Source organism: Aythya ferina (assembly GCF_964211825.1).
Source record: "Aythya ferina genome assembly, chromosome: 7".
NCBI lineage: Eukaryota > Metazoa > Chordata > Aves > Anseriformes > Anatidae > Aythya > Aythya ferina.
The window spans coordinates 16,058,850-16,086,340 of NC_140302.1; the positions used below are offsets into that span (position 1 = coordinate 16,058,850).

Below are 27,491 nucleotides of genomic sequence, written 5' to 3' on the forward strand. Positions count from 1 at the left end.
GCAACACTTGAGAGCCTGGCAGTCTATGGACTTCAAGTGATGGCAGGAAATATGTTCTTAAGCTAACTCATAGTCATTCAAAATAATTTGCATTTGCCCTTTCCCTGCATTTTACTAGGTCTAAGTCAGAAGAGTCACTTGTTTTCCCTAAAGGCTGTTTCCTTTCTTAAAGAATGAAAAACTCAACCCCTATCGCTTTTTCTGACAATTTGAAAGATGCATTAAGTACTAGGAGAAAATATTATACCATGAAACCATTATGTCTAGCTAACGGATCCCTATGAATAGCTTTCTGGAGTTTCTGCATGGGTTCTGTTTTTCTTTTCTTTTTTGGGGGGTGGGAGGGGCAGTGAGCATCACAAAAAAAAAAAAAAAAAACTGACATTAGAACACTCTGACTTAAGTATTTACTACACTGATGAGCTGCTGAAAAAATGTATTGCATGAACAGCCCTCCTCTCCTACATGTGAAGAAACAATGCAACTGCAAGTTCAGAATAACTGTTTTAATAACACTGGAAAATTGTCCATTAAAAGCAATAGATTTACCTAGCTCGGAGATCAGCTAGTTGATCAGTCATCTGGCCCAGAGTTTTGCATGTCCCCAGAATCTCTCTGCGTTCTTTGCCTGCACAGAGTTCTCCTGCTTTTCCAGCTTCATCAAGGATCTGTCTTATTGCTTGTTCACCAGCATCCCCTAAGATGTACAGTCAGTTAGTAAAACATCAAACAACACTTTCCTTGCCATCTATGAATAAACTACTACTTTCATGGTGTCCCACCACACTAATTGCACTATGTTCAGTCATCAAAATATATTTATCAAAAACTATGAGATATACACCAAATGGAATAATGAGATGATTTTTCTGAAACAGCATAGCATAACCTTAATAATGTGCATCATGTGCCATGTATTTCAAGTAATTTAATCATTTTGTTATCATAGCTTGATTTCTCTAAGAAAAAAATTATACAAATTGTAATGTATTCAGGCTGAAGAGATTCAGGATGAAAAGATTCATGTAGCCTTAACTTAACACAGTTTTAAATATGATTTCATTTTGGGAAAAGAAGATGCAAGAATAACATCCCTGTCCTTGCAATTCAGCCATGGTTCCATCCTCTAGCATGGATAAGGGCACCTTTGGTTCCTCCATTAAATTATTATACTGGAATTGGCTCAGAAGTCCTGCCATAAGGACCACTCGGAAGACCAAAACATTACGGGGTTAGTTCAGGGTAATATGCCTGACTTGCAGCAAGTTCTACAATTATATTTGCATTTGTCTTTAGCTACTGAACAATTAATGTTGTATTTCATTAATTGTCAATGTAAATGATAGAAGACTTTCAAATAACTGAGATTTCTGGCATTGAGTGTGGTAAAGGGAATGAGGTATAAGCAGCAGCTCCACAGATATGAATAATTCACTTCCAGCATTTATAACTGTATTATTTTGGCTTCAGTTTCAGACAAAGTGTTTCAGATATAAGATCTCTCAAAGTCTGAATGGAACAGGCCTCCACCTCGTTTTATTTGTTTTAAAGATGCATACTAAGGAAAAACCTTTATATAAATAAAGCTGACTGTAGTTATAGTATTTATTGCAGTTTTTCATGCTAAGCATTTTCTGTCAAGACTGAAAGAAAAATACTGAGAGTCTGCTATTAGATAAAACTAATGTTATACAAACTTGAAAGTACAGAATGAGGAACTTTAAGTATTAGGATCTACTGCAGTTAAATACTGCTCAACATAATTCACGTATTTATGCTTTTACTAGTGGAATGCAAATATAAAATATGTATGTTATACAGAATACATTTGGCGAACTTGAAACAGGCAAAGATTTCCAGGACATTAAACACAACTTGGTAGATCTCCAAGTATTTAAAAAAAAAGACTATCTACTGGTTTCTCCAGAATGATCCACTATGCATAAGTTATTAATGCTTAACGGCTATTCAGACCTTAAAAAATTGAAATACTTTGCACTTGTTTTTGAATATTACCTGGAGGTGCATTTGGATCTCTCAGCCAACCTTTTGCCTGGTTCATCTTTGAATCTATTAAGGCTAAAGCTCTTTTCATGGCTTCAGTGTCCTTTGCAAAAGAGAAACCACCATAATGATTTTCAAAAAATCAAAGCATAAGAAGTCAACACAATCAAAGCAGACAGAAGTTGTATAAAGCACAGCCTACTTACAGAAACACACCCATGTAAGCAGCTCAAAACCCATTTTCAGACTAGCAGTTCATAGTCACTTATTTTCAAGTAAGGCAGACATTTTCGTATCACTCAAATGCAGAAAATACGCATGCAAGTTTAGTGATTTCTCTATTCCTTTATTTTCTTGTGTTTTAATTCCTAAATAAGCTCCATTAAGCACACATCTTAAGAGTTAGTTCCATTTTTTTCCTTAGTGTACATCAGAGCATGAAGATTAGAGTCAACCTTTTAAAAATGGAAATCAGCCAGTGAATTTTGCTACTTTCTGTACAAGAGGCTGCACATCTGCAATTTTCACCTGTTCTGCTGCTTAAAATCCAATAGCTGCTGTCTGCAGAAAAACAGACTGCCAGTTAATTCCTAGAATTCTCAAATATGGATTTTACTGTCTTCGGAGACTTAAACATGTGTTCACATGCGGTTGTTTTAAACTCAGAACTTCTCTACCAGAAGCAAAGAAGCTGCTGCTTTGACTATTATGCAACTATTTTCCAGCACTTCTTTGACTAGAGAAGATAAAACCACTCAGTTCTCATCTCCCTGCATACTCTGTTAATTGTTCATGCATCACCTCTCCACTAGAGGCCAGAAGTTTTCTATCCTATACAAATAGGCAGAGTACCCAGCACCTTAAGTAAGAAGTTGGGAAAAAGCCCAAATAGCTTTTTACCACACATGTAATGGAAATAATTTGAAATGCATCTAGTATCCCATGATTAGTATACAGGTCATGGAAAAAAAGCCTGGCCCTTGTGCTGTTGGACTATCCATGCCCAGCTCCTACAGAGAAGCGCCTGCTCCAAGCATCAAAGATCACTATCTGGTATAACATGGGATACTCTTGACAATACTAAAAAACTGCCGCATTTTTGTGAAGCAGTTCGTTCTACACTCTTAGTCCCAAAGATACATCACTGGGGACATTTTGGCACTTAAGCCTGTTTTATTTAGGCATGTCAATCTGTCAGCTACTTGTAGAGTATTATAATACAACTCAACTAACTTTCTAAAGGTCATTCAACACAGCTGGATATTTTTAAGGGCTCTAGATTCACAGCCCAAGAGAGTGCACCAAAAGCAGAATTGTTTTCACCTGGAAGACTGGTTCTCCAACCTAGAAATTGGGTCTCAAATCTTAGGTCAGGACCTATTTAACAACATCCAAAGGATAGGACACGCATCTAGGGCTGGAAGGGGGGACATCTTCTCTATAGCTTGAGATTTGTGCATTTAATATACAAGAGTAAAGTAAATAATCATACAATAATTTAAAAACTGAAATGAATGCAAAAAAAAAAAAAACCCTTACCAGCTGTGATGGTAGGTGATAGTTTTCTGTTGTTTTATGTATGTACTAGAGTAACTTTCACTTGGAATGAATGGTTTACTGCAGGCCCATCTACCCATAAATAATTTGAAACAAAGGATTAACTGAATTTTTAAAAAGGCAACAGATGTTGCTTAGCACACTGATGAGATGCTAGGTGTGGGATGGTTGGGAAAGGACAGCGTTGGGATAATGGGAGGGGCAGGAACTCCTCCCCTCTTTACTAAAGCAGCCTTTTGTGTTGCCTCAGTTGCCTGCAGAGTTGCAGTTACATCAAAATGATAAAGAAGACTAAGAAGTCTCTCAATCTAAATCTCTTAGCAAAGGATGAAATTAAGGGTGTTTCATCTTTTACACATGATTTTGTAACTGCTAGCACTACCTAAGCAATGTGTGTTGAGCTGTATGGCTTGTACACGCATCTGGAGGTGCTTGCTGTGTTCATACATGTGGCTTGCATACATGTCTGGAGGCATTTGGTGTGTTAGCACATGTTCACACGTGTGGCTCTTATACACGTCTGAAGGTGTTAGGCGTGCTCACGCATGCTGCAACATGTGGCTTGTACATGTGTCAGGAGTCTGCATGTACATGTGTTTTTCAAATGAAATTTAGGTCCTACCTGCCCTTCATTTAGAGCTAGAAATAACTGCAAACAACCAAAATCTGCTCGGATCACAACACCCGACACAAAGATCATATGAAGGGAATTTTGAAGAAAATATGCAGAGCCAAGCTTCTGGCAGAACAGATAGCTTATTCACCATCCAGGGTTCAATCCTACATGATACTAGATACTTCTCACCTACCAGAGTTTCAACCCCTTCCACTTCTATGGAAATGGGAGTGTATGAATTGAGGATTACTTCAAGTTTACTATAAAAAGGAAAAGCTAAGAATATATGAGTTAAACTGCTCTGTAAAATGAAAAGAGGAAAAATTGGAACAAAACTATGAATAGAAGTACATGCAGGGCTTTTTATCTTTTAAGGTTTTGTTAGAGATCCATATTTTCTCACTATTTCAACTCTAAATCAGCATACTATTTTTAAAAAATCCTGTTTATTGCAATGCAGTAACAGTAACATGCACTTCAGAGTCTGTACGAAGCCCAAAATAGTTTATGGCAAAGCCTACAGCTCTAGTTCCATAAATTTGTTCCTTCTCAACTATATCTATGTAGATTTTGTGATACTTTCACATATACACAATTCAAGAAAGAATAATAAAAAAACTTTCCAAATCAACAGAAGGATACACTATACCAGTAAAATTCAAGATTGTGCATCCCCAAATACACCTTACTTTGCTCCATAAAAGCATGGGGAAAAGAGCTTTCCTTTAATCACCAAGCATGAAACACATGCAACAGTAATCTCAAGTAGAAATTCAGAACTTCTCCTCTCCTTCCCAATAAACAAACTGTTCAATACATATATACACAGTAAATACAAGGAAAAGGTCTATAATACGTCACCATTAGCAAACTACTTCCTGCTTCTTCATCCCACTAAGCTTTTCAGCTCAAATTCTTTGTCATCATGTTTGGTTAATGCCTAGTGACACTGTTCCAAATTGCCAACATGCCCTAATTCAAATACCAAAATACTATTTAAAAAAATTTCAGCTCAGAAAGCAAAATGATACTTAGATATACTCGTCCGTACAACATACTCATGAATTATGTATAATGACCAACATGTTCTATTTAGAGATACTGCTAATGCACCAACTGTTTTCTTAATAAAATCCTTTATTTAACCTGCCTTGTTAGCAACACAAGTAAGAATTTCCTAAGGCTAGCTTGCCAACTTCTTGCAAGTCTTTTTTTTTTTTTTTTTTTTTTTAAACCACGGAAGTTTCCAAATTTCTTCTGTAAAAGAAAACTGTACTTGTATTTCATACAATGCAGGAATGATTGAATCCAAAAATAAAGCTTAATTAAAAGATATACATACAAAATCAAAGTTTTAAGCCTAGATCTGAAGAATATGAAGAATACGAACCATCTGAACTGAATGAAGGAAAGCTACTACTGAAAAACTAAGGAATGGACAAAATCCCGGATTTAATAAAGCTTTCTGGACATACAGAAAGCTTGATCCTGCATAACTGGACCCTTTATTTATAACTACAGATGCTAGTAACACAGATTAACACAAAAGCATTCCACATGAATGTGCTCTAAAATCCTGGGCTAGCTCTAATCAGATTCAGAAGGACTGTCTCAATGCAGTTCAGCTTGCCATTACCATTCTCTTATGACAGCCAGTTCTACACATTGGGCTAGTAAGGGTCATTTAAAACTTCAATGTGTATTTACATAAGTATGGTGTTACAGCTGGCACACAAATAAAAAGTTGCACAGCACAAGTCTGCACACAGCACAAAATCCCACATACATGCTTGTTTTGTTTTAGTGCAAGGTAGAGGTGTAGGGTGTGGAAGAAAGCTTACCTTCTAAAGGTGAGAAAGGGGTAAGAAACAGGAGAACAAAAACAAAGATGCATAAAGTAGTCATAATAAGGAAGTGATAGTGACAAAATAACTCAAAAGGCAAACTAAGGGCCAAGTGTCAAACAATATAGGCCAAAGTGAATTTAATGCCTAGATTACATCGGTTAGATTTTCTGCAAGAGATTTTATTTGTTAATAAGTCTGGGTTTGTGTCTCAGTATTTTCTTTAAATAAATTTCCAATTACTTGTTGCTTGTAGCATAAAAAAGTTCACTTCAGTGATTTACCTTAAGATACTTAAAAAAAAAAAAAATGGAGTGTCAGTTGTGTAGCTATATTTATCTGTAAGTTCACAGTAACATTTTTATGATGCTGGCCATCAAACAGCTTTACAGCATATTTCAGTATCTGCATTGTGTAACATTTAAGAGCACTGCCTAAACCCTCCAGGTAAGTGGTTAAAGTCACTTACACAGTTTAACACTGAGTTATAAAGAACCAATTCTGCCCATATGCCACCTTCACAGAAAGGCTGCTCAGAATAGCATTGTCCTTTTTCAGACAATACAAACACTTGAAATTTACTTCCATACCCAGACTAAAAATGGGGCAGGGATGGGATGGGGTGTTGGTGTTCAAGGAAGTATCCCCAAAATTGACTAAAGATTCCCTAATTTCACGCCTTTTGCACAAGAAATACGACAACAGTCTAGCTCTTTTAGTATAAAGTAAGGAAAAAAAAAAAAAAAGAATCACACAATCTCACTAACAGATGCATAGCTACAGGACCAGTTTAAGGCATAGAACAATACCTTTTACACCTAATTTCCATCAGTCAAATATGATGTAAGTTAACTATACGTAGCAAAAAATAAAAATTAGAGGAATACACAGTATTCCAGTATTACATATTACACATCAGAACTAAGGTGTGAACAAATTTAAGTCTTCTGTGCAACCATTCAGCTCCAGTAACCATTGGTACACCTTCAAATAACAGTCCTTTAATCTAGCTTGTTGAAAGAGAAGGCTAGTTTTGAAAAACACATTAAAACAATCATCTGTGGTGATGCTGTTCAACCTTGAAGAGATTACATAATGTGATAACAGTACTGCAAAACTGATGGACAAACGCACATTTCAACAGTCTCAGATTCACAAGCAAGTCTACAACACAAGAGTTAGACTTCTATATCCAAACATAAATGTGAAACATACCTTGCTGGCCCAGGCATCTTCATCCCAGGAAGTGAGTTGTAATACACGGATTATTTCATTTATCTCAGCACTCATTTTCTCTACTGTGAAATTGCGATTTTTCAAGGCCTCTTCTATTCCCTGGCTTTTAGAGTTTTTCGTGGTTACAAAAATTTTCATAGCTGTGAAAATACCACAGATTAGAAAAAAACTATATGTAAGATACAATCAATATTCACGGTAATCCTGAATACTGTTTCATTAACACGAAGAGAGTGTATTTTTTTTTATTTTTTTTTTATGGAACAGTTTATCTAAACAGATTGTAGTTTTGGTCAACTGTGCTTCTTGGAGCTTTTTGTCTTGCTTGTTGTTTGTTTTGTGTGTTTTTGTTTTGTTGTGTTTCTTTTTTTCTTTTTTTTTTAAGTCATTAAGTCTACATCTATAACTACAACAGCATTTTTAACATTACTGTAAGGTTTGAGCTCTGAAACCAGTTAATTAGACTGACATAGCAATACTACTCTTGCACCAACCACATTCATAATTTCCACTTAAGAAGATTGTCAGACATAGAAACACAGGCATTGGCATGTGGTAAGAGTTCAAACCTGCTTAGTAGCACATTCTGCACATAATGCCATCAGTGCCTTGCTGCTGCGGCTGACAGTGTTTGGTCAGTGCAGTGAGATCCAGAAAACACCACTGCAACTTCCTTTTATATTAACTTGAAATTAATTATATATTTTTTTTAACATTATTACAACTGTCTCACTTTATACAATTCACAGTTCCTCACACAGACAAGTGTCAAATGCACTCCAGTAATACCATTAGCCACCAGCCTTTGTGATGGCAAAGAAACAGCATTTGAAGCCATTATTTAACAGATGTCCACAATACCTCAGAATAGAGACAGAAAAAAAGCTTGTGCACACGTGCAATACTAACATTACACTCATTATCTTTGCAGAAGGGATGGAGTGGAAGCGATGTGATATATTTAGAACTGTTCTGTGATGCAGATCTATTCCGCAGTATAGCCAGGAAAATAAAGGCAAGTTCACATCCCTTGATACCCTGGCAACAGAGTCTGTGCACACTTCCTTACCCAAACAGAACAGTGTTCGCCCAATTTTTAAGTTTACTGCTAAACCATATATTTTATTTGCATTTTTTGTTCCTCTCCATTATCATAATATGCCAAAAACGAGCCAGAGAAATACAACAGAAGGATATTCTGTATACAGTTATTAAGCAAGCAAAAAATCTGAGTAGGATAAAGGGAAATGATTGTTCTGTTTTACAAACCACCACGGTGCAAAACTTGATGTGGACCACATTATACCTGGGTACATTTCACTGCTCTTTCCCCCCAGGCTGCCCTAAGAAGCAAACGACTCTTGTGACTGCCTATACATGGCTCGGCACAGTGAGATACTGCCGGGGCCCCCACATAAAAGGAAACGGTGATGCCAGCAGACTGTTATGTCCTTGCAAAAGAACTTGGTGCACCACAGCCAGTAACACTACAGCAGTCCAAAGTGAAGGTTTCAAAACATCAGTTATCTCTTACTACAACTGAGCTACTCCATTACACCAAGCCTTTTAACCTGAACTTTTCTTACAAGATTATATTAATGCACAGCCTCTTAGGGATATATGCTAAACAATGATTAAATACTTAAAATCAAGAAAGCAAACTGCCATTCAAAAAATCAAATGTATCGTGTAGTTATTTTGCCATTGGTACAGAAGCGGTGTCATTGCTGATAGTTTTTAGTCAACATGAAACAATGTAATTCCAATTCAGAATAAATACTGATTCAGAGTGACATTAAAAATTACAGCAAAAAAATACCTGAAATAAGTACTGGCAATAGCTCCTTCACAGTATTCATGGAGTTTACCAGCATAACTCTATGTTCCTGATGAGTTAACTCCTGTTGTCTTTCATCAATCATTTTCGCCATCTTTGTCATTCCTAAAAGATTAAAGCAATTAAACAGTCAGAAATGCAGCATTAAGTTTAATTTGCAACAGTTAGGCTATCTAAACAAGAACAAAGTGTAATGCATAACAGCAAGTACATGTAAAACATTTCTTTATATTATAAGTCATTATTTAAATTGCATTCAAGGTGCTTCTAAGTCATTGATTCAAAACCTAGCCACTATTCAAGGAAGAATTGTCTCAAAACTCCAGATTTAACATACCAGCAGTAAAATATGAAAATAATACCCCGAGTAACCAGTTTCAGACATTAAGTCACCTCATGAACTCTGGAAGCCAATTTGCAGGCTTGGTGGTTTGTGGGTTTGTTTGTTTGTTTGTTTTTTCCTCCTCCTTTTCTGTTAGGATTTGATCAAAGCTTTAAGAGTTAATGGCAGGAAAAGGAAACATCTGGTTTTTTGTTTGTTTGTTTTGCCTTCAAAGTTTTTGTCTTTAGGTTCTAGTAGAGCTCAAGAATTGCATTCATTTGTACTTCAGTTCTGCTGGAAATATTTCAGTGCTCTAGAACTGTGCAAAGAATTCAATTTATTCTAGCACAAATCTAAGAGCTAAGACTTGCAAGGTTTACCACACAGCACATGTGGAAACTTCAGAGAGAACTCCATAAAAATTTAAACTGCTTTAAATTGGTGCTGTCATGGTCCCACCCTCTCCCCCTTAACAGGGCACAAAGTTGGCAGAAATTTACATAGTGTGTGGCTCAAATAATCTGCTAGTTAGCATCTTAAGCAACTTTATATAACAACGGTTACATGAGCTTTAATGCCAATGCTAAATAGTAACAGAATCCCCACACTGCCAGCACAGAGTGGATAAATTGTGCAGAATCATATTTTTGTTCAAATGACAGAAGACACCTAAAGACTCCACTCTACTTCCATCACAAAACCTGTAAGCACTTGGTTGATGTAGTGGGAAGATACTGTTGCTCATGGCAGGAGGTATTGGAGTGGATGCTTTTGCTGGTTCCTTTCCAATCTAAACCATTCTATGATTCTATAATCCCATTATTTATACAATTCTCATATTGACAGTAAGGTCAGATGCCCAGTGATATAACTGAAGGCAACAAGGACTACTGGCATAAAACGTTTTGTGGACATGGGCTGTAAGCATTAAGCAGCACATATTTAGAGCATGCCAGAAGCACAAGATTAACTGTGTATCTGTTTAACAGTATGAATTTAGACAAGATTAATTCTAAGAAATTAGACAGTTGTCTAACACCTATTACCTCCATCATACAACCAAAACAGCAAGTTATGTCTGAAGTTAGTGAGAAATCCCAAAGGCTTCTGACTAAGCCAAATAAAATGTATCAAAGTTTAGGGAAACCTCCATTTTAATGACATGGAAGATAACGACCATATAAATTATAAGTGTAAAATAACTAATTTCACAGAAAGAAAATTATCTGTTTTGCTTGATCTTTGCTTGTTCATAAGGAGGCAAAAATCTATTTAGTTGAAGGTAATTTCTCTTGGGACATTACAGAAGTTTAAAGAACGCTATACCTTCATATGAAAATTAAAGTTTTTCAGACCTAGAAACAGGGCAAAGTATATCCTTATGTTCAATAAAAACAGCATAATTTTCAAGTAGACCAAGGATGACAAACGTACTCTGACATTAGAGCTACTAGTCTGTTAGCATCCAATTTCATTTATGAGCTAGTTATCCTTACACTACATACATATTCTTATTTATATGTATATATAGCTTATTTATAAGCATTCTTCAGTTCAGTGCAACTTCACCGCAACATCTTCCTATATTTCTAGCACATCTCCTTTTGGTAGAATGCTTTTGTTAAACTACTTTATGCTTGCTGGAATCAAAGCATTTGGAATAGTGGACGACAGAGACTGATGGTAGGTTTCCTCCATAGCAACCCAGTGCTTCACTTACCAATCATTTTTTTCCACCAGTAAAAGAGTGCGAGTTAGCACAGGGAAATAACAAGCAGTGAAAGAGCATCAAATAATGAAGGAAAAGAATTATGTTAACAGCTGGACTTTTGCATTACACTGCAAGACAGCTATTTCTGCTGCCTCATTAAGATGTTAATCTATGACATGGTGCTTCTACTACTCCAAGTAATTCCTATTAGACCTAACCATCTCAGTTAGTACAGACATTTTAACATTTTAACTGACTTCATAGCTGTGAGTGCTTAATTACACAAGTTTCTTTTTTTTTTTTTTTTTTTTAATTCTGACTAATGCATGCTTACTTCCCTCACATGACAGTGTAGGAAATTAGAGTACATATCACCTGTATAGCGTGTGTCATTTACCAGCATCCTGACTATTCTTTATTTTTAAGAGAGAAAGTCAATCACAGAAGAGTAATCAGTCACGCTCTAGTATAAACAGACACTTTCAAAGCAAATGCTTTATCATTATCCAAATGCTCAAAGCTTGGTTAAGGTGAATAAGGTGTGTGGGGGAGAAAAGATAGTGGAAAAGACTACGCTTCGAATGTTTATGATAGACTGCAGCAAATCAAACCTGGCCCTAGATTCTTTGTGTATGTCACCAAATCCTCCATAGTCTCTACTACTTCCGCCACAGTCAGATATTCCAATATTCCTTTGCAGACACGGATGATTTTACGGACCTAAAAAAGGAATATTCCATCATTTATTAGATGAAGCTAGGTTACACTTGAATTAGAAATGCAAGCTTATCATCAGAACAGAATAGGTATAGCATTTGTGATCACCTGTACATCATGTTAGCAAAGGTCTGGGATACAGAGAAAGCAGACTCCAAATGCTCATAGGAAATATCATTCACCATACAGCTTTATATATGGATAAAGAATTATGAAGCACTCCAGTGAGAGAAGGTAGATACAACATCTTAAACCTTCCAGAAAAATCTGTCTATGAAGACTGTACTTTATTTACCTCTGGACTTCTGCCTCAGCAATTGATTACTTATTTTTTTTAGTTCACATTTAATTGCACAGAGTTCTCCTAAGCTGTTTAACTTAATTGTCTTACCTCTTGAACCACATTATTTCTGACAACACCATGTACACTTCTCATTGAAGAACGACTTAATTAACATTTAACTCAGATCAACCACATGCAGGGTTCAGTCCTTAGAACAGATCATAATTTCCTCTAAAATCCACTTTAATTTTGTCTCCATGTTAGTTTATCTTGAAGCACAGTAGGACACAGTCATGACAGGTTTTGTATTAGAGCGAAATTGATCATTACAGATTTAGTCTTTTTTAAAAAACACACGTAAGAGACAAGAGTTCAATGAAGCATTAACTCCAAAGAAATCGACCTCTTTCCTAAACACTGGAAAAAGGGAAATTAAAAGCTATTAACTTCCTTACAATTATGCCCTATAAAACTTTGTAGCATTTATTAAAAACACTTAAATTGTGTAATCACTAGTGCTACTGAGGAGTCCCATAGCACTCTCCCCATTTCAGACGAATATGCTAACAGTATCATGAGCTGATTAAACGTGACATAGGGATGCCACATTAGACCACTCACAACAGCAGTAAGAGTAACACAATTTCTTACATTAACAGATAGCTTCACAGGTAAAATTTACAATTAACAAAGAGTATTTCTAACAGCATTAGCTTCAGTTCCTCATAACAGCATAATATTTGCTATTTAGAAAGGAATGACTCTATATTCCCAGTGAGAGCATCACAAGATTAAATAAGATTCGTAACACAAATAAAAACTTTCAAGTATAAGATACTCAATATCCATCCACCCCCTTCCTTTTCAAGATTTCTTGCATCTCTTTCTTTCTCCCATCTGAGGCACTACAAACAGCACCTCTGAGCCACTTTTTGGCTTGCAGTAAAGCCAAAATGAAGCAACTGTTAAATCTATCAGAACATGTCCTCTGGCTAACCAGTCAGCTGAAATTTGCATGATCTCCTCCACCCCAAGGCCAATTAAGTTGCCACAGCTCATGGGGTCAAAGAAAGACATGTTAGGGTGTAACACACTGAAAACAGTGAAGGGACACAGAGAATTTAAGCATCAGGTATAGTTAATGGAATACAGAAAAATGTCGGGAAGATATAAGACAGGGTAGATAAAATCAGGCCTTTCTGAAGAATAATTATAAGCAACACAAGCATTATGTCATGCAAAGATGCTCTTCACAAAACAGAGCATGAAGACTAAGCTTCTTCTGACAGAAAGGAATGTAGAGTATGCTTCCAATCAAGCTAAGACAATCAAAATCACATTCAACTGCAATAGCCTACATTAGATGAACACTCGGTTAGGTAGATATTTGAATTAATAATACCACTGTGCAGATACCTATGTCACTGATATTGGGATTCCTACCTCTGCTTCATCAAATGTCAGAAGCAAGTCTGATGTTCCAGAAAGGATACCTCTTGATCCATCAATGAGATAGTCACGAGCTGGTACCGAATAAGGATCTGCTTGCAGCATCTGGGCTGCCCGGACAAGTTTGGTGCAGGCATTCTCCACTCTGTGGGAAGTCATCAAAAGAAAGTTGTTGATCACTTTGTAAAAGCAACAGATATGGAAAAAGGCTGGAGGATTTGTTTTTAACCTTACTACTTGAAACAGTACAAGAAAATTGATCGTTATACATCTTTATAATTTAAAAAGTGAGATTAGTTTAACAAGACTAATTTTTTTTTTTTTTGAAGTACGGCAATCTTCCAGTGTAGTGAACGAAGTATTGTATGTACAGCAGTCAATGCAGGGAGTCATTAAGGAGAAGTCCCAGCCATCATCATGGCAGAACACCTTTCGTTCTGAATGACAGGACAGAAAACAAAACAGCTGTTCTTTTATTTGCATTGACATTCAAGAAGGAATTGCTAAATATTAAATGATAGCTACCTATTAAGACTAAACAAAGAAACAAAAGAAACATAATGAGAAAACTAAGACTCACTGCCCTGCTCCTTGAAGCTACAGACTAGCTCTTCCAAGTCTGTTAACACTCATATGAGAGAAACAGCTTTTAAAATGGCCATAAGATTCAGTGGTATGGTATAAATGTCAAATGCAACTTGTGATTCCACACGTAAGAACAGAAAGGAGGTTTTACAAAATACTGTCATATGTAATTACAGTAACACAAAATACTACGATAAGCAAATAAGCTCTAAAAATAGGTTATTTCTGTCAAGCCACTAACATGACAATTTAAAATTGATCAAAATCTGAAACATTCAAGACTTTGGGTTTTGTTTGCTTGTTTTAATTACTTCACAACAGCTTAAAGGAATACAAAACTTGGACTCTGACTCATTACTGACTACGCTGACTATGACTTTCCTCCTTTCTCTCCCTTTTCTTTAAGAAGAATCTACATACAGACTCTATGCTTGAATGCCATGTGCCCACTCAAACTGCACCAAGTTCCAACAAACACGAAACTCTTTCAGTACAGCAATATTATTTCTCAATGTTTTTCACACTTCTCAGAGTCCATTTTCTACTGACCGCTTGAACACAGTCTTCTCTCATACTTTCAATGTTATTGGAAAGTTAGTTATTTTGTTTTCTCTCCTATGCTCCTTGCTACACAAACAGCAAAATTTAATGGTCACTATTAACGTTGGCTACACTAGAAGTAAGATTTATTACAGGAAAACACACATTTTTTCATAAAGTAGTTCTCATCTAACGGCTCCCTGGAGCAGATCGAATTGGGTCAGCTGCCCTTATCATGACCTGCTCTTCATTGAGACATCTGCTCAGCACATCAGGTGGTGGGAGCTCACGACTCAGCAGGAAAACACAGGAGGACTTGAAGGTGGGAATGGTCTGCTCATTGCTATGCCATGTACTCAGCTCTATTATCAAAGTCAACTGACTGCACTAAATTAGATTTCCCAACTTACTTCTCAAATTTATTCTTTTCAACTCTGCCAAGAAAGGGATTAAACAAATCACCTATTCAGCCAGCTCTGAGACATGCTCAGAAATACTTCATTTCCTACAGTTCAATTTCATGGTCATCTTTTTAATGCCAATTATCATCCCAAGGCTAGCTTTTTCATTTGTGGGAAAAAAAAAAAAAAAAAAAAAAAAAAACACTAATATGAGTGCACATTACCTCCAGAAGTCACCACAATTTAGCACAAAAATAAAGTTACTAAAGATTCAAAGATTTCTCCTGCAGTTTTTTCAGAGCTGGACTTTCAAAAGGTAATCCTGCATTTTACTTGTACAATGCCCATTTTGTACAAATTTCCCACTGCCTTAAAAGACCTCAGGAGTGTGCACCATGTAAAAAAAAAAAAAAAAAGCAGAGAGATGTTAAAAAAAAAAAAAAAAAAAACAGATGCCCTCCGATCCTTGCAAGGCATACATGCCAGGAAACAAAAGACTGGCAAGGGGAGTAGGGTGTAAATCAGTTACTTGGATTTTTGCCCCCCAATAAACCACACTTCAAAGAGTTGCTTGTTCTCTCACAGAAATCAAACACATACAAAAGCTCTCAATTTCTTTCATTGCTTCATTTCAACTTCAAGTTCATTGCTATGGTAAGTTTTCAGCCTAAAACTTCATTAAAGCACAGCTGAGTCACAACATCTTTGATACTTTATGCTCTTAATTTGTATAATTTGCATTTTTGTGTAGAATCCACACCTACATAATTACACAATAGGACTAAAGAAAACTTCAGATAGGTATGCATTTTATATATGCACTTTAAGACAAAAATATGTTAAGTTCAAACAAATGGATAAAATAAGCCATAGAAATAAAGAAAGTAATGTTAATGACAGTTTCTGTGAGTTACCACCACCATCACCTATTCTTTGTCACATTCAGAACCAAAAAGCATATATTATACCTAGTTTGCAAAGGGAAGCAGGTAGGCGCAATAAACATCAGAGCTGAAGGTCTTCCAACACCAAAAGATCCTAAAATACCAGTTCACAGAAGAGCCTGCACAGGCTGTAATATAATGTACATTACACACTAATACATCATAAATAATTCATTTTAATATACAGGGTGTCGGCTTATAAAAATCACATTTTAAATGCCCAAAAAACAGCTAAATAACTGCTAGATATGTAAACCAAATTGTACTGAACATTAGATAACACCTCGTTTATAGCTGAAGGTCAGTAAGCAAGATGTATTTTGATACTAATTTTTGTAGACGTACACAGATCACAACAGAACTGTAATGGAATTGGGTTTGTATAGATCAGAATGTTTATGTACTTTCAAAAAACATTAAAACTGCTAAAATTCAGACAGTGCGTGTGGAAAAATATCTCTCATTTTACTTTGTGGTCTATTTCATTTTGAGTAGTATTTTGTATTGGACTTAATAACATTTCAGAATGACAGTGTGGTTATTCCGTTTGATTCACTGACAAGCTGTTTCAAAGTTTGGCAATTCTAGCATAGCACCATTTAAAAAAAAAAAACAAAACATTATGAAGTACTGTTCAGAATGTTTTTTGTTGTTGTCATTAAAAATAAATAACAGTTTAAAGACTAATAGCAGTCAAAATGACCAAGTCTTTTTCGTTTTGACACTTTGAACACTAAAGCAAGACGCTTCAGAGAATCAAATATTTTACATTTCACATTGCTCATGTGAACTACTAGCCACAGTAAGCGGTGACATCTCTTCACTGGCAAGTAAGTCAACGTGTTTACTGTACTGTATGAAAGAACAAGCCTGTAAGAAGACAGAGACAGCTGAATAGTTAGAGTAATGCGAGACCATGATACGATCTACCTTCCAGTAACTTAATCACGCTTACCTTAAGATAAGTCATCCCTATAATCTCTCTGTGTTCACTTCACTAGCTTAACGCTGAGAAAATCAGACTTTGGCACTGGGATACCTGCAGCCTAACTTGCATTGTAGATGTAAACAAAAGCAAAGGCAGGGGAATTGTGCCAGGTAGCGTTACATATAATTTAGTTACTTTTAAATCAGCTAGCTAGCTCTTTTTAAATATTCAGTTCAGAGATGCATGTGAAAGAACTCAGTTTTTCTAAAACCATTTCTCCATTAAGACTAGGAAAACACACTATTCACTTATGTTGTTTCATTTTATGCTCCTAATTACAGAGGATTTAGCATTAACACATAGGTCAGATAGGTAATGACAAATCCATTTTCTTTCTTCTCAGTTTGACAGCCAAAACCATCTAATCCCTGTATTACAAATTAAAAATACAGCTTCATTAAAAAAAAATAAAATACTTGTTTTAGAGGAGTGATTACTATATAAATATGTTAACACCAGCCAAATTCTGTGTGGAGAAGACAGACACGGGTCACGCTATTCCCAACAATGCTATTTTTCAGTAGTCTGTCAGCTTCATTGCTGTTATCTTCTTCAAAAAGCGTGAGGAAGAATTTAGGTTATGCTAAACTTTTTTTTTTTTTTTCCCCTAGGGATGAAACAAAGATGCCTGCTCAAAATGCCTAAATAAGGCTTGTTTCAATTTCTTATGACTCCAGTTGTAGTGGCTAAACTCACTAGAGTTTAGGTTACTTACTGTTCAGAAATATTTTGTTTGCTTTTTAATTTGTGTAAACTTCAGCTGGTTAATATAGCTGACCAGCAATGCAGCTCTAGCTTGGCCACAAAAATGCCAGCACAGAACAGCATTACTGCCAATTTATTAAATGAGTTTGCATATGCGAGTTAAACGCAGACAAGTTTTTATTCTGAGTGCAAACAGATCGGGTGTTACACTATTCTTTGTCTAGAGATTGCAGCTTATCCTTCTTTACAAGTATAACAAATAATATAAACATACTGCAAAACATCTGATATAATTTATATGAATTGCTTATACTCCCTCAGGATTAAAACAATTAAAATAAAGAACATGGCATTTTTTAACTCTAGGTCAGTAGTTCCAACGTGGTTTGTGTCAGCAGCAAGCAAAGGGATGCATCATAGCTTCTCAGCAGCCAACAAATAGTTCTGCTGCACACACTCCTACTGGAAAACCTGACACATTACCATCATATATATTATACTTATTATGAACCCTCAACGTCAGTCTTAAGAGAGCCAAAAACCCAATCTTTAATCTTTAATCTAAACCAATCTTCTCCCTCATCCTCCAAGAGTCGTCACCTCAAGTCTGGTGGTCATTTTGAGCATGGAAAATATGCACAGGGAATGCATTGCTAGTGCATGCACAGTTTTTATTATCCTATCAGACGTGTGTCAGTACAAGTTTTGTAGAAATCCCTTAGAGAGGACTGCCAGTTCCTGAACCAGCACTTAAGAAACAAGCACACCTCCCCTCAAAAGAAAAACAATCCTCATCTGTTTCACCTCCTGAATCCAAGTCCTGCCCTTAAACACAGAAACAGGTAGGGCTCACTTGGCAGCTCATTCATGACTGTCACTTGTTCCTACAACACACAAGTCAGTGATGATACACTCCACAGTGTTAACAAGAAACCATTATTAACCATTATAAACAAGTACTAGTTCACTCTATTATAAATTCCAGGTTAACAAAAACCAACAAATGCAACAGGTTATCATTCATGAATGCCATTGGTCATTCAAAATTCATGTTACTGAATCTTAAGTACCACATGAAGTATATTTCATTACTGGGACGTGGTTTTGCTTTCCATTTTTACAGTATTGCAATCCAAGCAGTCATGCATTGCTGCACAAGGTCCTTGCTTTCCGCATAAAGTGGTACCATTTAGCAGTGCTTATATCACATTTCTATAGTAACTTAACTATGTAAGTCTCCAGAATCTGCTAAATGTTGATCAAAGCCTGGTTGCTGTAAGCGATTAACAAGTCTTTTCCTTAATCCCTTACTCGCTTTAGTGAACTATAATGAAGTAAAACTGTACACATCCTAGAAAATGAGTACAGCATTACACACTTACATACAACTCACTAAGAAGAAAGAAAATGGTTTTAATCTCATTTTAATACACATATACACACACCCTCCAATAAATAAATATTCAGAAAAAAACAAATCCTACCAAACAAAACAGCCAAACAAGATCACACACCAGAAACACAGCATAATAAACACTGTAGCGGACTGTACCAAAGGCCCATTTAGCAAAGTATCCCGTCTGCAAAAGCAGCTACAAATACAAGCCTTCTGTGGCTTAAGAACAGGGTAAGCATTTATCATACTTCCTTTGGGCACTCTCCCATTCTCCAACAATTTTCAGTTCTTAGGATTTCCTGTAGTTTGCCTATTTGGTATTCCACAATGAATTCATCTGAATACTTGCCTGTTATCCTCCAAACTTACATAAAGGAACTGTAATAGTACCTGACTCACATAAATAACCTCCCCCTGCTGTTGGTTTATGAACTATCTTAACACAATGCCCTCATCAAGTTCTTGCACTGGAAGAAAAGTAGAAACTTCACCTTCTCCATATTCAAGGTGTGAGATAGTAGCATATAGTGACATTTTAGCCTCTCATCCTTCACTGATAAACCTAACCGTTGGTTTACTTTGCGACCACTACTGAGCATATTAAGGGTGCTTTCACCAGCATATCTCAGAACCAGAACCTTGCTGTCATCATCAGTGACAGTCAGTTCAAAGCCAATCATCCTGTCAGAAGCAAGAGCTGCTGCTCTCCCACACACAGGCACCACTTCAGATATTTCAAAATTATTTCATCCACACTTAAATAACTTACTTTAATACGTTCCTGCTGTAATTTCTAAGTAACCTGTTAACTATTCTGCATAAGATTTTGGGTAAATCATCAAGTAGTTTCATCTCACTGTTCATTCTAGTTTCCAGGGCATTAGTGAACACTGTTAAAGGCACCAATACCAGCCCAGATCTTTAAAGCCCAACTAATTACATCCACTATTGCTAGGGTTAACCATGTAATTCTTCCTTTCATTTTCAATCTTCTCTTTTCCATTAAAGATCTTTTCTTATTACTGTGCCTACTTCACTTTCTTTAAAAGCCTTCAGACCGCTCCAAAAACTGCAGAAACCAATGTGTACTATACAACTTTGATTAGCCTTTTCCTGTTTGTAGTATTTCTAGACACCATGTATCTAAGACACCAAGAGGTGTCTTAGAACACAGAATTTCCCTCACCAGAAACACTTCAATCACCCAAAGCAAATACGTACATCTATTTAGGACCTGCTAGTTCTCCTTCTTTGCACAGAAGTTCTTGTCATTTGCTCCATAGGCATGTGAAACCTATAGATTTCCTGCTCCCCAAATTCCCCTCAGCGGAAGCTTCTCAGGCAGTAGCAATGCCTTGATGGACATTCTGGGTAGTCTCCAGTGAGTGATGGTAGCTCACTAATAACTTAGCTCATAAAATATCCTGAGTTGGAAGGGACCCACAAGAATCATTAAGACCAACTCTTGGCTCCACACACCACCACCCAAAAATCAGACCACATATCTGAGAGTGACATCTAAATGCTTCTTAAACTCCAGCAGGTGCGATGCCATGACCACTGCCCTGGGGAGCCTGTCCCAGTGCCCGACCACCCTCTGGGAGCAGAACCTTTCCCCAACACCCAGCCTGACCCTTCCCTGTCCCAGCTCCATGCCATCCCCTCAGGTCCTGTCGCTGTCCCCAGAGAGCAGAGCTCAGCGCCTGCCCCTCCCCTCCCCTCGTGAGGGAGCTGCAGGCCGCCATGAGGCCTCCCCTCAGCCTGCTGAACAAACCAAGGGACCTCAGCTGCTCCATATACATGGCTTTCTAGACCCTTTTCCATCTTTGTAGCTCTTCTCCAGACACGAATTGTTTTGTCTGCCACAACATAAGAACATCAGAATGCACACAGTGCTTGAGGTGAGGCTGAACCTCAGCAGTGCTGTGCCTGATGCACCCAGTACAAGGTTGGCCCTTTTGGCTGCCAGGGCACGCTGCCAATGGTGTTCAACTTGTTGTCATCCATAAGCCCCATATCCCTTTCTGTGGGGGCTATCCAGCCTCCCATCCCTCCATCTAAACCTGTAGCCAGAGCTGCCCCATACCAGTTGGGGAATCCAGCACTTGCTCTTCTCGAGCAAGTAGGTTGATAACTTCCCCATCCTCTCATCTGTCATAAGATCTCTAATTTATTTCACTTTTAAACTTGAACTATTTCAGTCTTCAACTTTTATAATTCATTATAGTATCTGGTCCTAGCCCTTCTTTAATTACTCATTTTGTCAACCTACAATGGAATATTTTTTTCATTGCTGTAGTGGAAGTTCCCTTCTAACTTCATCTTTGTTCTCCATTTTATTGTTTTTCCAATTGTCTGTTTTCTTTTTTTGAGTATCTGCTTATTTTGTTTTGGGTAATACAGTAAAATACAAATTCCTTCTGTACATATTAGAAAACATCAATGGACAGGTCACTGCCTTGAGTGTATAGAGCAAGGTCACTCCAGAGTGAAAGTCTGCCAGTTGGCAGTCCGAAGCTTGGCAATTCCACAAGAAGATGTGATCTACTATGTTTAAGATTTAAGACAACAGAACAAGAGTATCATTCATCCTTGACAGAGCCATGAAATTAAGAATGTCAGTCACTACTCTTCAAATGCCTCAGATTTTCACATGTATATGTGTTTGTGTTCCAAATTTTCCATAGTAATACCCCACATCAGCTGGCTCTACTGCCACCTTCACACTTTTCCATCAAGTTAACACAAGATTTGAGAACACATATCTCTGATACCATTAGGCAAAACAATGGCATATAGGTAGAGTGGTAGTGTGAGTCTGAAAAAAAAAAAAAGTTTATTTTTAAAGGAAAACATACCACAGATATACAGAAATATAACAGGAAAAGTCCCTGTTGGCAGAAAGGTCATTTCTAAATGAAGGTCAAACTCAAGTTTCCAAAGAATTATTCAAATGAGAGCATTTTCTAGTATGTACAGCAAAAGTGTTTAACAATGACCCATCATTGGAACATGTTTTCAGTACCAACAGTAGAACATTTACAATAAAATGAGTTTACTTGATGAATGCTGGTGGCATATCCCTTTTCAAGATCTGGTCTTCTGTTGTCTGAACTGTCTCTTTTCCAACCTGCAGGAGAAAGAAATCATATGTAAGATTCGGAACATCAGTGCAAAGCCTGTAAGAATACAAATAGCAACAACAACTAAAGAAGGATTTGTGCTAGTGACACTTCCTTTCACTAAGTTAGTTGCTGCTGTATCTAGTTATGAGACCTTTATACCAAGTTAGCCTTATGTTTTAGAAATCATTCCTTGTCACTCACCAGCATCCCCAATAAATTAACTGTCAGGGCACTCATCTCCAACAATGCTCCACAGAAACAATATTATTTGTTCACCACATTTGTGTTAAAATATAAATCGCAATCAACTCTGCAGGCTTCCCTCCCTCCTGACCCAAGTGTCAGAAATCAAGTTCAAAGTTGGAAAAGATTGCCTTCATTTTGCTATTGAACTTGTCCACTCTATTAGAAAAATGTAGTTAATTACTGAGAACACACTCCACATCTCACATCATCCTTAGGCAGAAATAATTACAAAGAAGCTAATAAAGGGAGAGATAGAATAAGATCTGGGTTTTTCTACATACTAGCTCATGGTATACAATAGAAGCCTTTATAATTGGTAGCTGGCTCCCTGGACTCTGAGATCACCAACTTGACAAAATATTTCCAGCTCCTTTGTTCACTGTATTTTCCAGCTGAATAAGCCATTCATAAAGGCATCACAAAGCAGAAGGTCTTTAACCCAGACACTAGTGTGTGTCAAGAGCTGCCAGGCCTGCTCAAGCTAGACAAGATAGCACTGAAAAATCCTCAATCAGCTGGTGTTTAAAGGTTTGTTGTTTTTTTGACAGTTTCTAGTGTGCCAGCATGCTCAGCAGTTGGCAATTCCAGTGTTATACAGCCTTCTAGAAGCACCACTTGGCTGCACATTTACTCCATTTGCCAGGATTGCTGAATTGCTCTCTACCTACTCGTGTAGTTTTCAGAGGGGCTTTACAGACGTACCCTAACCCTAATACTCTATTTGGTTCAAATAGTAGAGTCAGCCTGGCCTACATTTAATATTTCTTAATTTAACTAGTGTTACATTTGCAATTAGTCATGTAGATATTTTTAAGTGACAGAGAAAAGAACAGAAGACGTTAAAGGTTTTCAAATTTATACTAGGCTTCTGTCTCTATGCTGACTGTAGCTCACTAACAGCTGTACACCCCACTAGTACACAGTGCTGCGGTACTGCCATGACTCCAACTTGATGACAGTGCCTCAGGAGCACCCTTATGTCTCATTCTCCATTTCTTGGGGCAGGGTTACGTGACCCCCCCCCAGACAGTACACCATTGTTCTATTTATTTCCATTGCACTTCATTTTTATTTTTTTAATATTCATTTGTGCGTGCATGATAGAAGAAACACCAAAAAGGAGTTATTTGAATAAACCCTGGATTACAATGATAGATTGTGCAGACAGGGAAGGCTGTCATGAGATGAAGAAGAGTAATACTTCATTTCCAAGATCTAGTGGGGGTAAGCCCATCGCCTTCAGAATTTGTCTTGCAGATGCACCAACCTGCACGTAGTTCAAAATTTTTATTTTTTATTTCCATACCAAGTATTTGAGGATATACTTTTTAAGGTATGAAATTCAGTTTGCAAGCAAGTAATGTAGATTTCACAGCTCTAATAACCAGTATTCAGCTTGCTATCTTTGATTGAACAGTCAGTCACAAACAACTAAGAAACAATTTCTATTTACATCACAATATGCTTTATTTAAATTAATACAGGTTTATTAGCCCAGTCTGAAAAGTCTCTTCTTTAAGAGAATATACTTAAGCTCAATATAGTTATAGACAAACACTTGATATATTTATATGTAAACACACAGGTATTCTTTGCTATGCCTAGCTAGAATCTTTAGTCTTCACATGAAAGTAACATAGAAGACCAGTCAGTTTCCATTTTGATTTTCTGTGGGGAGCTTTAACCTCAGAACTTTTGGAACAGAAACCGTCTTTGTCCTAGACTCCCAGAAGAGCCTATTTCTCTTCCAGTTCATCACAAAGCAGAAACTCACTCCTCCTGTATTCTTAGCACTATATAGCACACAGACAAGACGTGAGATTTTGGGCAGTTCCTACAAGGTCTCAATTTAAAAGGTCAATATTCCTAGAAAATACCATGAAAAGTAATTTCTGAAGTACCAACACTGCTCATATTCAATCTGTTTCAACATAAAACCCTGTGGTTCAATTGAAAGCATTCCATATTTATGTAGCTATTAACCTTTCCAGAAGCTCTTTGGATTTGTAACCAAGGTATGGAGACAGCATAACACAGCATACCGCATAGGATTTAACAGGCAAGTTCTCAAAACCTGAAGCCACATTCAAAGCTTAAAATACACAATCCCAGAAAGTTTTGTGTTTTCCTTTTCAGCTATGTGGCTAGGAGGATTTTTTACTTCTTGTTTCAATGAGATCCAGTTTCTTCAGACTGAACTTTATATGAACTGCATAGATTTCAGATGCACTAGTGTAACAGGATAGAGATTCACCACTCAGCTCCACCTTCTCCAAAGTCTAATGACAAAGGAATTAAAGGGGCAGGGGTTCTTCTTAAAATGTAATATCTATGCATTCCCTGTTTCAGACAGGAAGGTTTGTACAGCTTCATGCTAATAAAGAACAGTTACCTTGAGAACCTTATCCTGTTGAATAGGAATAGAAAAAGTGTGGGGGAAAAACAGGATTCAAACTCATGTTTCCAATATTCTTACTACCTAAAATAATCCTCCCTTAGCTGAGAGGCAGCACTCTCAACAGAACTTAAATTACCAGTTCTAAATAATGAATTGCTTATTACCCACTGCATCAAAACAACTTTGCAGTGGTTAACACAGTAACCAGACCTACACTTCTTCAATGTTTTTATCTGCACAGAGCAAGGGAAGTTCTCAAGAAGAAGTTATGAAGATAGTTTCACCGTTACAATTTCAACGCATCCATATTCATGTCAATACTCTGTGTGAAGTAGGGACTTCATAAGAGGAGCTTCATTTAAACTGAAATAAAGAATGAGCTACTTCCCTGCTACTTAACTACAGGTAACCTGAGACTGTCAAGCTCACAAGCCTAGAAATTTAATGAAAATCAGACACACGTGGCCACTGGAAGGCTTCTAGGGGCACAGCTAGACTAGAGGCACCGCTAGAAGGACCAGGAGGAAATGAAGATGTCCTGCTGCTTTGGGATTTTAATTTTATTCATATATCTTATGCTTATCTATCATTGATTTGTAGTAGAATTTGTAGATCAGTATGCTTCCAGTTTCCTGCTCTGGAGTACTTTCTCCATGGAAAAGCAAGTAAAAAACTCTCTTGGGCCATGTTTTACAGCTTTTTGTCATGTTTGCTTCTGCTATAAGGAAACACAGGACAGGAAGATCCCAAAAGGTCCCTTTCCAATCTTCTTAGCATGTTGCATATAGCTAAGAACAGTTTTTCAGTAAGAAGGGGAAATAGTTTCGGCTTCTGTAATTCTTCAAGAGTTGGTTTGAACCACAACACAAGACACCACAAACATCCAGTAGTGCCTAGTTCTAGTTGTAGGAAGAATTTGAAGGACAAATGGCTTGTATGATATGAAAACCATGTTTATCATTAGAGTCCAAGGTTTGTTTGTCAGTCTTTGTGGGTTGGGGGAAACACAAAAGCAAAGATTCTCCTCAATGCCTACATTGACATTACCAAAAATTTGCCAAATGTTTGAAGTGAAACTCTTCTTACAGCTTTTATGTTAAACGCAGTTAAAAAGGATTAGGACATGTTAATTTCCATAATGTTACAGAAGCTCATTCAAAACCTCTGTCATTTTATCAAGGAGCCCAAGAATATTCCTGTGTCAACATGCAGTGAACACACACAGCCCTGGCTGTAACAGTAGCAGAGCCCCAAGTTTCTCTTGAGGACTAAGCTGCAGTAATAGTTTCGCTTGACAAATTCTGAGTGCTAATCAAATCATCTGGTCTGTATGCTGTAAAAGCAACTTCATCACAAGCCATCTCATTAAAATCCAGTTGCTGGTTTGTGCATTCTTCCATGTTCAGCAAGCCTCTAGAAAGCATAGTGTCAATGGGAGCATTTAATCTCACATCAGAAATTTGTTGCAAACCAGCACAGCTCCATGAAGTTCTCCACAACTTGTCAATTTCTTTAGATGTCTGTCCTGAAACAATGAACTCAGGTATTTGCTTCAACTCCACAAGGAAAACAGTTTCTACATTGCATATCTACTTCTGGAATCCTGCTAAAATGATCTATTATATCTTAAATAATTTCAAAGCAAAGTTGGCCGGTCCTTTTATCTCATCATACTTCTGTGAAGTAAAAACTGGCCTTGATTTCCAGAATATGAACAATCCATAAGGCAGGGAAGTGACACCACATTCATGCCTACTTGCTAGCACAGATTTTTGTTTTAGTCCAGAACAAAAACAACAACATGAACAGAGATAAATAAATTTCCCTGTGAAAGCACTCTGAATACAGCTTACAGACTCGGAGGCCTTACACATGATAATGTAAGAACACCGACAGCTGAAGCTAATGGTAACCAGTTGCATACTCTGTACCTTTCAGAGTTCATCCCTTCCCCCAAGGCTTGCCCTTGGAAGGCCAAAGCACATCCTTTATCTTCAAAAGAGTTCAGAGACAGTTTGTCTCACTGGACTCAAAGTGGCAAGGGTACAATAACTACTTCACAATTGTTCACTTTTCCCTTTGTGAAACCAGTCATTTGAGCCAAATTAATAGGGAAAGCCTTTGAGAAGGGGGAAGGGGCTCCAGCAGCAAAAAGAGAAGCAAAAGGTACTTAGCTCCGTTTTCCTTTATTGTTGTCAGCCACAGTATTTTCACTGCAAACCACATCCTGTTTTTATTTACAGTATCAAGCAGATCCAGTTGTTGGTATTTCACTTCATTTCATTCCAATCTTTTCAAGACAGCTGCTCAAGTGACTATTTTTAATCAGGCTCTGACCCCTAGCTACTGTCATGCACATGATAAGTGTTAGCAAAACCGAACTGCATGCATCCTGGAATAAGTGACTAAGCTTTGTGCTTTGCTATTAAATACAACAGCTTCAGGGTGCATCATTGCTTTTCTTGGTCCTCCCCAAATTTCACAAGTCATTCAAGAATTTGGATGAGATAACATTAACCACATCCAATTAAGGTTTGTTTTCTTGGGGGTTGTTTTTTTTCTTCTTCTTTCTTCCTCTCCAACCAGT

The 27,491-nt window shown here is 37.1% G+C and overlaps 1 protein-coding gene across 5 annotated transcripts in view; it reads right to left on the minus strand.

Annotated features, from left to right (window-relative positions):
* VCL (vinculin) overlaps positions 1-27,491 on the minus strand; it is a 63,056-nt gene that overhangs the window by 19,484 nt on the left and 16,081 nt on the right. For 3 of the 5 annotated variants that reach the window (XM_084526504.1, XM_084526506.1, XM_084526508.1), the window contains exons 2-8: positions 22,195-22,265; positions 13,571-13,721; positions 11,739-11,847; positions 9,077-9,199; positions 7,237-7,397; positions 2,017-2,110; positions 550-697 (exon numbers count right to left, since the gene is read on the minus strand). In XM_084526504.1, the coding sequence (XP_084382630.1) occupies positions 550-697; positions 2,017-2,110; positions 7,237-7,397; positions 9,077-9,199; positions 11,739-11,847; positions 13,571-13,721; positions 22,195-22,265 (857 nt within the window). The remainder of the gene's footprint in view (positions 1-549; positions 698-2,016; positions 2,111-7,236; positions 7,398-9,076; positions 9,200-11,738; positions 11,848-13,570; positions 13,722-22,194; positions 22,266-27,491) is intronic. The other 2 variants (XM_084526505.1, XM_084526507.1) reach the window with 1 other exon arrangement.